This window comes from Dermacentor variabilis, chromosome 3, assembly GCF_050947875.1.
Source record: "Dermacentor variabilis isolate Ectoservices chromosome 3, ASM5094787v1, whole genome shotgun sequence".
Classification (NCBI taxonomy): domain Eukaryota; kingdom Metazoa; phylum Arthropoda; class Arachnida; order Ixodida; family Ixodidae; genus Dermacentor; species Dermacentor variabilis.
The window spans coordinates 23,997,067-24,008,509 of NC_134570.1; the positions used below are offsets into that span (position 1 = coordinate 23,997,067).

General features: G+C 49.2%; 1 protein-coding gene across 3 annotated transcripts in view; it reads right to left on the bottom strand.

Moving 5' to 3' along the window:
* The window catches only part of LOC142575295 (uncharacterized), a 35,581-nt gene that overhangs the window by 22,181 nt on the left and 1,957 nt on the right, over positions 1 to 11,443 (bottom strand). For 2 of the 3 annotated variants that reach the window (XM_075684543.1, XM_075684541.1), the window contains exon 2: positions 319 to 604. In XM_075684543.1, coding sequence (XP_075540658.1) covers positions 319 to 604 — 286 coding nt within the window. The remainder of the gene's footprint in view (positions 1 to 318; positions 605 to 11,443) is intronic. The other variant, XM_075684542.1, reaches the window with a different exon arrangement.

An 11,443-nucleotide genomic window follows, 5' to 3' on the forward strand; every position in this document is an offset into this window, starting at 1 on the left:
TCTTCATCTACACTGTTACCCAGCAGATAAATTTTACGTTTTTATGTTTATCGGCTCATCAATGCGGGCATGGGTACAGGTTCCTGAATGAAATATATGTATGCTGCTTGCTTTCCAAAAGCGAACAGTTGACAGTCTGCGCTCGTGGTGTGGTGTGTGTTTCTTTCTTGTGTCCTCGTTTTTTTCGCGCACTTGGAACGTCTGAGGCTATCAGCCAACTAGCCCCCACCACAACGTCCTACTAAAACCTCCGTTATGGTGCCATATCAGCTTTTTGCCTCGACTCGCGCAGCATTCTTGAGTTCAGAGGACGCTTACGCTCTCGGTAGGACAGCGTGTAGGTGGGTTTGACGGCGTTCCGCTGAGACCCGTTGGCAACCCTCTGGCTAAGGAAGTCTCCTCGAGGGCGACCTCCAGGATGGCCGGCCGCCATAGCCAGCGCACACACACACGCCAGCAGGGCCGCCGGGAGCCGCCTGGGCTCCATGCCTGCCGCCGGCCGGTCCCGACACCGACCACGGACGACATTGGTGATGGCAGTGGCAATGGCGACGCTACAGTCAGGGTGGACGTAGACACCATGACGCAAAGAATCCTGCAACGACTGCAGCGTTGTGTGAAACGGTATTGCATACAACAGCGATGAAGTATTTAATACTTTAGTACAATTTGCTGTTGTTAGAGTACTGTTGTCGTCGTCGTCGGCGGCGGCAACGGCGGCGGCGGCGGCGAAGACCATTTAACCACCCGATTCCTCCGCTGACGGTATGGACCACGACCAGTCAAGTCAAGACCAACAACGAGAAATAATGAACTGGATGGGTGTCAGAAATTGTGATGATGACAATAGCATGGTAAGCGACATATGGATAAGGACACATTCTTTGCTCATATGACAAATGTAGTCTAAATGTTCCAGCTTCTCCAACGCGACGCACGCGTACGACAACAACCTAAATGATGACAGTCTTTATGCAATGTTCGTCACAGCGATACAGGTAAATTTATCTTCTATCGACTGATACTTTCTTTCTTTTTCAGTCAAGTAACAGCTTTACAAGCCAACTTCCTGCTCAGTTACTCACTAGCAGTCATAGCAACAGCGGCATTGTTCTTCCCAGGTCTCGCATTTTCAAATGGCACTCGCTGCACAGTGAGGGAGCCCGTCAGAATAGCCTATATATACAGTATTGTAGGTGGACCCTTGGCCATATAGTTGCTAAAAGGAGGGGCCCCCTTTTTACTGCATCGCATATTCACAGAGTTGCGCTGATTGGCCCGTCTAACTGGGGCGCACAGTAACAACGTAACAAGGAGTCATTATTCATTGGTCTGCAGCCGCTAAAGCGACATCTACCTAAGAGCCCCTCTAACCCTGGGTTACGAACCCCTCTAACCCTGGGTTACGCAACGGGTCGCTTCGCTCCCCTTGGCAGGAGCCCTCCGTGTCAGGCGTGGTGGCGATCGAAGCTTAGGGTAAGAGAACAAGCACTCCAGAAATCAAACGAGAAAAACAATAATGCAGCAACGTAACAAAAAGAAAAACGTAAGAAACTTGTCAGAACTCAGTTCAGATTCAGGGCCCCAAATCATGAACCCAACGACTTTTCGCAGGGCCATGAATTTTTCTTCTCATTCTTTTCACACGGTAAACCAGACGGGAAGGTCTGCTATTACACAGCTTTTGCATCGGCTGTTGTTATCCCGTCACTAGAGTGTTATGGCGATAGTGACAGGCCTCCTCATTATAGCCAGTTCCTTTTCGAATAGCGGGAAATGGTCGGAACAGTCATTTAGGCTCTAGCAGACGAGCATCGCGTCGCTAGGTTTTTAAATTCCAGATGGCTTGCCACGCGACTCTATAGTTTAGCTGTACTTGTATGTGTGTAAAATAGCCGCGATAAGGCTGACAATGAGCGTTTAAGGCACATTCACATTATGATGATGATGATGAAGCCTCAGTTAATGGCACAAACCCACTGTGGGGGATAGGCCACGAATCGGGTGGTAATATGATTCAATAAGTAAAATAAAATAAATTGGTTAATAAATTCTGATCGCTCATACTATTTTCTTCTTTGTCTTGAAAAAATCAAGGTTTTCGAATAATGATCTCACGAAAGCGCCTTCTATCAGATTCTTCAACACGCATGCGTGAGAAAGTAAGAAATAGTGCATAGAAGACGTAGCAAACATTGAGTGGTTATAAATCAAGGGCCGTATTCACAAAAGCCTCTTACGCTAGAATTGTTTTTAAGAGGAAACTTCAGCCAATCCTGACATTGGTCATATTATTAGCTCACGCGACCGGCCAATGGCAAGAGCGCTTGCGAAAAAGAAAAGCTTTGTGAATACGGCTTCAGAGCACATATTCACAAAAAGTTTTTACGCTAGTACAGTTCAAGAACAAGAACATTCCAAAAGGGACCGCAAACATATCATTATCGAAGGCCGCCGACCAATCATAAAAAGTTCTTATGAACGAAAACCTTTGTGAATTCGTCTCCAGGTTTCTGTTGCCACGACCGTTATATTCTTTGACTTCTTTATCATTTAGTACTTTAACAGGATAGAAACATATCCCCGAAAGCGCTCTGGAATCATCACCACCATCGCAGGAACGCGCAGAAGAAGACGACATTAGTTCTCGTGGGTTCGCTGTTCTAGCCTAGTCCGAGCAGTCGAGGACAGCCTGACACAAAACGTCATTTTGTATTGCGTTGGTCACCTCGCAATTTTGTGAAGTCACGCTATCTTCTACATACCATTGTGGCCGCGAGTTCCTTGGTCCTGGAAAGCACCGACTCTGACTTCCACGTAGGTGTCGTCCAGTCATCTACACAATCCATTTTTCTGGCAGCTTATGGACCTAAAACATATCTTTTTAAATCTATCGATGATCGATCACGTAATTTGTAAGGCAGCATTGCGACGTTGTTGAAAGTTTCGTCTGTTGAGACTTCCGTTTTAAGGATGGCTGCTACTGCAAGACCTTGCATTTAAGGGCGCTTTAAGATGTCAATCATATGATTATCATCGCGTTAAATCACTATATAAGATAGAAATAAATAAATAAATAAATAAATAAATAAATAAATAAATAAATAAACCACAGCGTCACGAGGCAGAGTACGAGTTACGTGGTTCTCAAGCTGGCTTCGCGGCACAGCGAGTCTGCTTGCAACGTGGAGGTGCGTGACGCTCTACGCAGGCAACAATAGCGTGTTAGCATGCCAGTCGCATGCGCACATACATTCCATACACACTAAATGCTCACTTTTGTTTCCGCCCGGAAAGACTGCGCGCATACTGAGTGGAATCTCAGCTGTCAGACATGCGTTTAAATGCTCTTCTAAGGCGCAGGAAGCTAGAGGCAGCGTGTAGATCCACCCCATCAGTTATGCAACTCGGCCATGTCACACTGACATTGACGCCCAGTGACGGTTCTTTCTGTGGCTTTCCCGACGCAGCGTCAGCGCTGCCGCCACCGTACGATCTTCCCGGAGGCGCTGAGTCATGGAATACTCGTCGGCCGTTCCGCTGCGTAGTCATGCGGAGGCGGCAGCCACCGTACTGATCGGATACTCGGCACCGGTCTACGCGCTGCCCATCTTCAGCGGAAAGCATCCGGTGAGCTGGTTCGAGCTGGGCAGCCGGTTCCCACGGGGCAAGGCAGCTATTCTGCATGCGTTGTGCAGTGAACATTATACTTCGCATTGTGTTCGTCACTGTTAACACAGATTAGGCGGGAGCTGTATAGCACTGTGCTTTTCTTCACGTGGCCATTCACACAGTACTCGTGGCACTGATGTTCCGGTGCGCGAAAGCCAGAAATATTCCGCACATAATTTAAAGTGATCAGTGTATATGGTCCAACGTGCGAACTTGACGCAGATTTTTGGGCCAGGAATAAGCGAACTTTTCTTAAACGGGGCACCAAATCACAAATTTACTCGACGCTTTCCAGGCGGACCTTTTGCATCGTTCTGTAGCTTGCGTCATCGTCGGTGGTACAAGAAATAAGTAGTCTTCATTGGCAGTCTTCATTGCTGCAAACATGGGGTGCGGATTTTTCGTTATGAAACCGGGCGCGCTTACGAAAGAAAAAAAAACTCTAAATCTTGTCTTGCCGGCAGCAAAAATAAGACTTAGTACGTAATTTGGCAACTAAAATGCGCCTCTTTAGTGTCTGTAAATTTGGCTTCTGCATGGTTTTAGCTTCGGAAACGAGCCCGCACTGTCTTTTATTTGGAGTCTACGTAATTGCGCATTACAGACGTTCGAATTCATTACTTTGTTCAGCCTTAAGTTACGGTAAGAAGAGACTCGACATTGTCCTTAGTTTTGCTCTAAACGAGCACAGTCTGAGGTATTGAAAGGTTGCAGGGCTATGCGAGATTCTTCACTCGTGTTGCCAGCGCGAAGAAACGGTGTTGTCTGCGTCACCTCTTTGTGCCCCGTTTCCTCGCATTGGTAACATCAGTGAAGAACTGCATAGTACAGCGACCTGACATAGTACCAGCCCTCCCCCCATCCCATCTTCATTTACCTTGAACTGCCTTATCCAAGCACCGGCATACTCTGCTAAAGTTGGATACCTTGGCACAGTCAAGCATCGCATAACGATTACGTGAGGGTCGCACGCGTTTAATGGCGCGGCTGTACGGGGCGATGGTTTCGGCGCTGTGTGACGCAGGAGGCCCGCTGCGCCTACTGCCTGCTGGTGCTGGTGGTGTGGACGCTGATGCAGGTGCTGCCGGCTCCCGTGGCCTGCGTGTTTCCGCCGCTCGTGCTGGCCGCCTCGAACACCATCAGCGACGACGACGCCATCGCCGGGTACACGTCGGTAAGAGAGAGAATCAACTTTTGTACTGAGCCGTTAGTGACGGTTGGTGCGCGATGGCACCAGATGGGGTGGAACTTTCCTCTCAGGTCCCATATGCGTCCAGCAGTTCCTGGCCCCTAGCCGCCAGCGCGAGCTGAGTTCTTCTTCTCAGGTCCCATATGCGTCCAGCAGTTCTTGGCCCCTAGCCGCCAGCGCGAGCTGAGTCGGTAGGTCGGGGCTGGACAACAAGGTCTCCCATCGCTCGGGTGGGTTGGGGCCGGGGAGGGTGGGGGGTAGGGTTGGTGGGGGGTTCTTGAGCTTAGTGCACTCAGCAACGATGTGTGCTAGAGTGCCTTTTGACCGTCTGCAAAAAGGACATGAAGTGTCATGCTCTGTTGGGAACATCTTGTGCAAGAGCACGGGATGCGCTAGCGACCCCGCTTGCATGCGTCGCGGTAAGTCATACTCTCATTTTCGTCCACATTGTTTGTTGTCCACTCAAAAAGACGGGACCACTGTAAGCCATGGGGACGCGCTGCTTCTGTGGTTGTAGCTGAGGAAACCCGAGTCTATAATGTTCTGGCGTGAATTGTAGCTAGGGCCAGGGTAGAATGCGGACTCCATAAATCTGTCGGTGACTTGTCACAGAAACGGCGCAGATTCAGAATGGGAAAGAAGCAGAATGGAAGCCTAGATGTTCAAATTAAGCAATAATATTACTCTATGCGAGTGTCTTCTACAGGCAACATACATGGGGAAAAAAAATGTCTTCCCGGGTTTTGTATTGAGTATGGCTCTTCTGATTAAGTGCATTCGAGCCACGCCGAATGGCAGGCAGAAAGCATAATTTCTTGCTTTGGAGCAGAAACCTGGAACGAGGAAGAAGTTGGGCACGTGGCTCACTTTCTTTTGAAGGCACGGTCGGAGGAGACGGGCCGATGCAAGGTTTCTGGATGCAATGGTACCACGCAAGTAATGTAAAGCAAATGCTATGTGCATCTAGGGTTCACATATGACGACGAGAGCTGTCTGTAAATGTTCCAAACGAAGACTCGGGGCGAAGCTCACTTCCTTTCTTCTGCCTGGTGTCGCCCCCCTATTGCTGAAAAAGCTTCCACAAAATATTTTTTCCTTTCTTAAATTATGTACATTCCCAGTGTATTTTGCGCATCTAGATGAAATATAAGCTCTTCGGGTATTTATATATCTCATCCTTGAAAGAATATTTGGAATTTGTAGGTCTTCTAATGGGAACGCTCTTTCAGCACAGGACAATGCTGGTACGGGAGAGCTTTGGGAGCGCCCTTTGTTGTGCGCTGTGCAATCAATTCGGCCAGATGAGGATGATTATCTCTGACGAACTCAGTTTTTCAGCAGACGAACTGTTTAGGTCCCTATAGAGAGATAAAGAATGAGCAAAAGGGGTGACGAGCAAACTACTTACCCACATCCACCCGCTCACTTTCCCTCTAGCGAGTGAACTCGCCCGTTGCAGATAACCTTAGAAGCACAATAATGGCGCGCGTTCACTCGCTTTTCTCAGTACTCACGCGCTACATTTTCCTTCTTTTTCGTCCATTACGCTTTCACCCCCACCCCCCCCCCCCACACACACAGACCGCCTTCTTATATAGATAATGCCCATATACTGAAACTAATATGCAAAAAAGGTGAAGCGTGCAGACAGAACACAATAGAAGAGAAGTGGACAACACGAACGCCGACCATCAACTGAAGGGAGCACTGAGGCGAAAGAAAGAAAGAAGACACAAAACTCATCTGCGTAAGCTCTGGAATTGTATCACCACGTGTAAGTCAGGTACATGGGCCGGTCTACGTGAGAGATAGCTGTTAAGACACTTAATCTCTTCCTTGTGTAAAGTAATCGAAGGCTGACTCACGCACGATTAAGTGCCTTAACAGCTATCTCTCATGTAGACCGGCACATGTACCCGACTGACACCTGGTGATACCATTCCAGAGCTTGCGCAGACGAGTTTTGTGTCTTCTTTCTTTCGCCTCAGTGCTCCCTTCAGTTGATAGTCGGCGTTCGTGTTGTCCACTTCTCTTGTGTCCTGTCTTCACGCCTCACCTTTTTTTGCATAATGAATCCTTACCAAAAAATTAAATAAAATTATGGGGTTTTACGTGCCAAAACCACTTTCTGATCATGAGGCACGCCGTAGTGGGAGACTCCGGAAATTTAGACCACCTGGGGTTTTTTAACGTGCACCTAAATCTAAGTACACGGGTGTTTTCGCACTTCGCCCCGCCGGGATCCGATCCCGCGACCTCGTGCTCAGCAGCCTAACACCATAGCCACTGAGCAACCACGGCGGGTGGAATCCTTACCAACTAGCTCAGCTTTCTGTCGTTCTGAAACTAACATCCCTCTTTCTAACACCACTAACACAGGCAGTCACACGCGAGTCAATAAATAAAACCTTGAGGATAATAAAAACGCAATGGTTACTCTGCATATAGAAAGTAACGTGTTAGTTGTGCGTAGGCTCTTGTCCGGTGCTTTTCCCTATTTGTTTGCATCTTGGTTTGGTTGTTCTAATTGTCCTGAAAATGAGAACGACAGAGAGAGAGAGAGAGATAGCACTTTATTTACACCCGTCAGAGAGTATGGGTGATCGGGTGAGACGCAGCTCTCCCTATCACCGTCTACCTCCCCCCTAGACGTCGGCCGGAATCAGTTGGCTTCCGGCGGCGGCCTGGGCTTGACGGATGGCCTGTTTTTGGGCTTGCTCTTCCTGGCTATGGAGGGAGGATTCCCATGACTCTCTGTTTCCATGTAGGCCGTTTAGTGCTGGGCAAGCCCAAAGCATGTGATTTAGCGTTGCTGTGCCTTCACAGTTTTTACATTTTGGAGAGTGCACCTCAGGATGCCATTTGTGCAGAATATACGGGTTTGGGAAGGTACCTGTCTGCAGTTTTCGCCATATTACCTCTTCCGGCTTTGTGAGAGATCTATGGGGGGGAGGCAGAGTTCTCCTCCCCATTCTGTAGTGTTCTAGAATTTCTCTGTATGTGGTTAACTCTCGCTTTTTGGACAGGAAGTAATCTGCCTGCGCTGGGGCCCGGTGTGTGAGTCCTCGGGCGACCTCATTGGCGATCTCGTTCCCTGTGAGTCCACTATGAGCGGGTGCCCATATTATCCTAATTAGGTCGTTAGGTACGTTCTCCTTGCCTGCTTGCAGAATTTTGCCGGCCTCTTTGGAAACCTTACCTGGCTATCTTTGCCTTAAAGCCTCTCAAGACGAATATACTCTGACTGTGTGGTGGTCGCCCAGCCGTACGTGCTGCACGTCGTGGCCGTCATGCTGGTCATCCGGCTGTGCCGCTCGCTGAGCCTGTTCGACCGCGCCGCCGTGGTCGTGATCCGCCACAAGGGGACGCGCGTGCGCTCACTGATGCTGGCCTTCTCCGCGCTGTCTCTGCTCGCCACGCTGTTCCTGGACAGCGGCGTCACCACGCTGCTGATGGCGGCGCTTATTGAGCGCGCCGCCAAAGCGCTGCAGGACAACACCATCCAGGCTTACCAGAAGAGGGCGCTCTTCAACAAGGCGAGATCGATGGCGCACTTAAATCATGCGTGATGCACATTCGCCCCCTTTCCCATAACTCCCCCGCGACCCCCAAAAAGGAAAGAAACCGAGCAGGCTGATTTGGTAAAAGTTTACAAGTCTATACCAGTTACTCCGTCACGCTTGTATCCAAAACAGAATTACTTTGACGTTTTTAATGCCAAGCTTGAGCGTATAAGGTTTTATGGAACTTCACTTCGATGTTCCGTACAGTGATTCAAATGCACGCCCGTTTATTGTTTATATATAGGTACACATGTCTTAGTATTTGACAGCATATAAGAAACCAGGAACAGCGGAAGAACTATATGAGTAAGCGCTATGCTTCGCCAGTCGCAATTTTATTGCGATAGCGATTATCTGGACACCCCAGGTGCATTTCTGCCCTCGCCGCCATCGTCGCCGTGAGGTTCCGTATAAGTGAAAGCGTCTGAGGGTGAGCCGTCGGTGAGCGAGATTGAACGTCTCGCGTGCGCGAGCGAGGTACGCGGCCTGGATGCGTGCCCTCTCCTGTCGAGCGCGAGGCATGGGGATTGATTGGTTGATTGAAAACAGCTTTATTTGCAGAATATTCGTAGAACTCGTGGGTGGGCCGCCTAGTCCGGTAGTCCATTGGTTATAGCTGCTGCGCTGGCCCTCCCCACCAGCCAGTGCTGACGGTCAGGATCATCGCTGAGCAGAATAGCCTCCCACTGCTCTTCTGAGGGATTTGGAATGGAGTCAACTATGGGATTAAATTGGCAAGCCCACACCATGTGGTACAGGTTAGCTACCTCTCCACAGTGTGGGCATTGCGGGGAGTATAGTGTAGGGTACCATTGGTGTAACTTAGCTGGCGTTGGGTATGTATTGGTTTGTAGTCTCCTAAAAGTGTTCTTTTCTAACTTATTGAGGGATTTATGTGGTGTTGGGTACTCCTTCCTGGCTGTTCTGTATGGTGCGAGATTGTCAGCATACACTGCTAAAGCAGTTAGGTCGCAGCACCCTTCAAGATCATCAGGGGGAGACGCCCGGTATAGAAGAGCTCGGGCATGCCTATGAGCGGCTTCGTTTCCTCCTGGTAGTTCCAGGTGACCGGGAAACAAGATGACTGAGGCTTGGCTGGGTGGATGCTGAATCAGCAATGACAACCCTGACCTGTGAATTAATAAATTATTGAAGTTGCTACAGGCGTTCTGGGAGTCAGTGAGCACATCGGCGTTGGGGCTAGATGCTATAGCTAATGCAATAGCTGCTTCCTCTGCGTGAGTGGGGTTGGATGTTTTCATCGAGGTGCAGTTCACCATCGATCCTGAAGGCGTTGAGACCACAATAGTCATCACTCCATTCTTTGGCCCTGCGGCGTCCACGTAAAGGGTGTTAGGTTGCTCGTCCCATTTTTTTCTGCAGGGCTTCCCCTCTTGCTTTTCTCCTTTCGATGTTATATTCGGGATGCATGTTCCGCGGAATGGGGTACACGTTGATGCGTCTCCTCACATCACGTGGTACCTCTTCCCTATGGTCTATCGTATAGGGCAGATTAATATGGATCTTTTCGAGCAGATCTCTACCTGGTTTTGTGAGTGCTAGCCTATTGAGTTGTAAGAGGCATTGTGCTTCCCACATCTCTTTGAGGGTATTATGTACTCCTAGAGCCATGAGCTTTGCCGTTGGCGTGGAGTTTGGTAGCCCCAGTGCCGCCTTGTAGGCCTTCCTGATCAGTGTCTCCAACTTTTCAATTTCCGACTTGGAGAGGTTAAGGAATGCCGTCCCGTACATTATCCGAGAGATCACGAAAACCTGCACTAAGCGGATGGCGTCCCTTTCCTTCATGCCATGGTGCTTATTTCTGATACGATGTATCATCCGGAGGATTTGCTCGGTGGATGTTGCAAGCTTCTTTATAGTGGTGGTGTTCTGTCGCCCCTGCGGAATATACAGCCCTAGGATCTTGATCTCCGTGGGTTTCGGTACCGAGTGGTTGTCTATATACACCATGATGTTCTGCGCCAGGGGTGTCCTCGGGTTCTTCAGGATGAGCAACTCGGACTTTTCCGGCGCACATTGGAGCCATCTCTCCCTGGCGTACTGGTCCACCGTGTCCGCTGCTGATTGAAGACGCTCCTCGATTTCGGCGTCACTCCCCGAGTTGCACCAGACAGTGATATCATCCGCATACAATGTGTGTTTGATACTCGGGATTTCGGAGAGAAGGCCTGGGAGATCTTTCATAGCTAAATTGAACAAAAGGGGTGACAGTACCGCCCCTTGCGGAGTTCCTCTCGGGCCTAGGGTGATGGGATCTGATTTTATTCCACCGAAGTTTATAGTGGCTTGCCTTGCTGATAAGAAGTTTTTGATATAGTTGTAGGTTCTGGCGCCACAGTTGGTGTCGGCGAGGCTTTGAAGAATATTTTTATGGAGAACGTTATCAAACGCTCCTTTCAAATCAAGTGCCAGGATGGCCCTTGTCTGTGACATGGGAGGTGTCTCAAGGAAGTCATTATGCAGGTACAAGAGGGCGTCCTGCGTCGATAGGTGAGGGCGAAAGTCGAATTGAGTGTTAGCTAGGAGGTTGTTCTCTTCTAAGTGTCTACTGAGTCTCGTGTTGATGACTTTCTTTATGAGCTTCCCCAAACATGAGGACAGCGATATCGGTCTTAGATTATCCAGTTTAAGGGGTTTGTTCGGTTTCGGAATGAACCGAACCTCGACCGTCTTGCAGGATATTGGTAGCGTTTCTGTAGCTCAATGCTGCTCATTGAAGCATTCCACCAGCGAGTGATGGCGTCATCGCTGAGGTTAAATAAGAGCTTTGCTGTTATTTGGCATTCTTTGTGTTGCTTGGCATTCGGCAACCCAGAATATTCCGGTTATTCCACGACTTGGGCCGTGCACAGATACCTGGTCTTGAGCTTTTCCATCAACTCTGTGTCCGTACACGGGATGGTGTGTATAATCTTCGTGAGCCTGTCTTTAGTGGCCGCCTTGCTGCTGCTGAGGTCGATTAAGACACGCAGGAGCTTCCAAGTCTTTGACACACTTA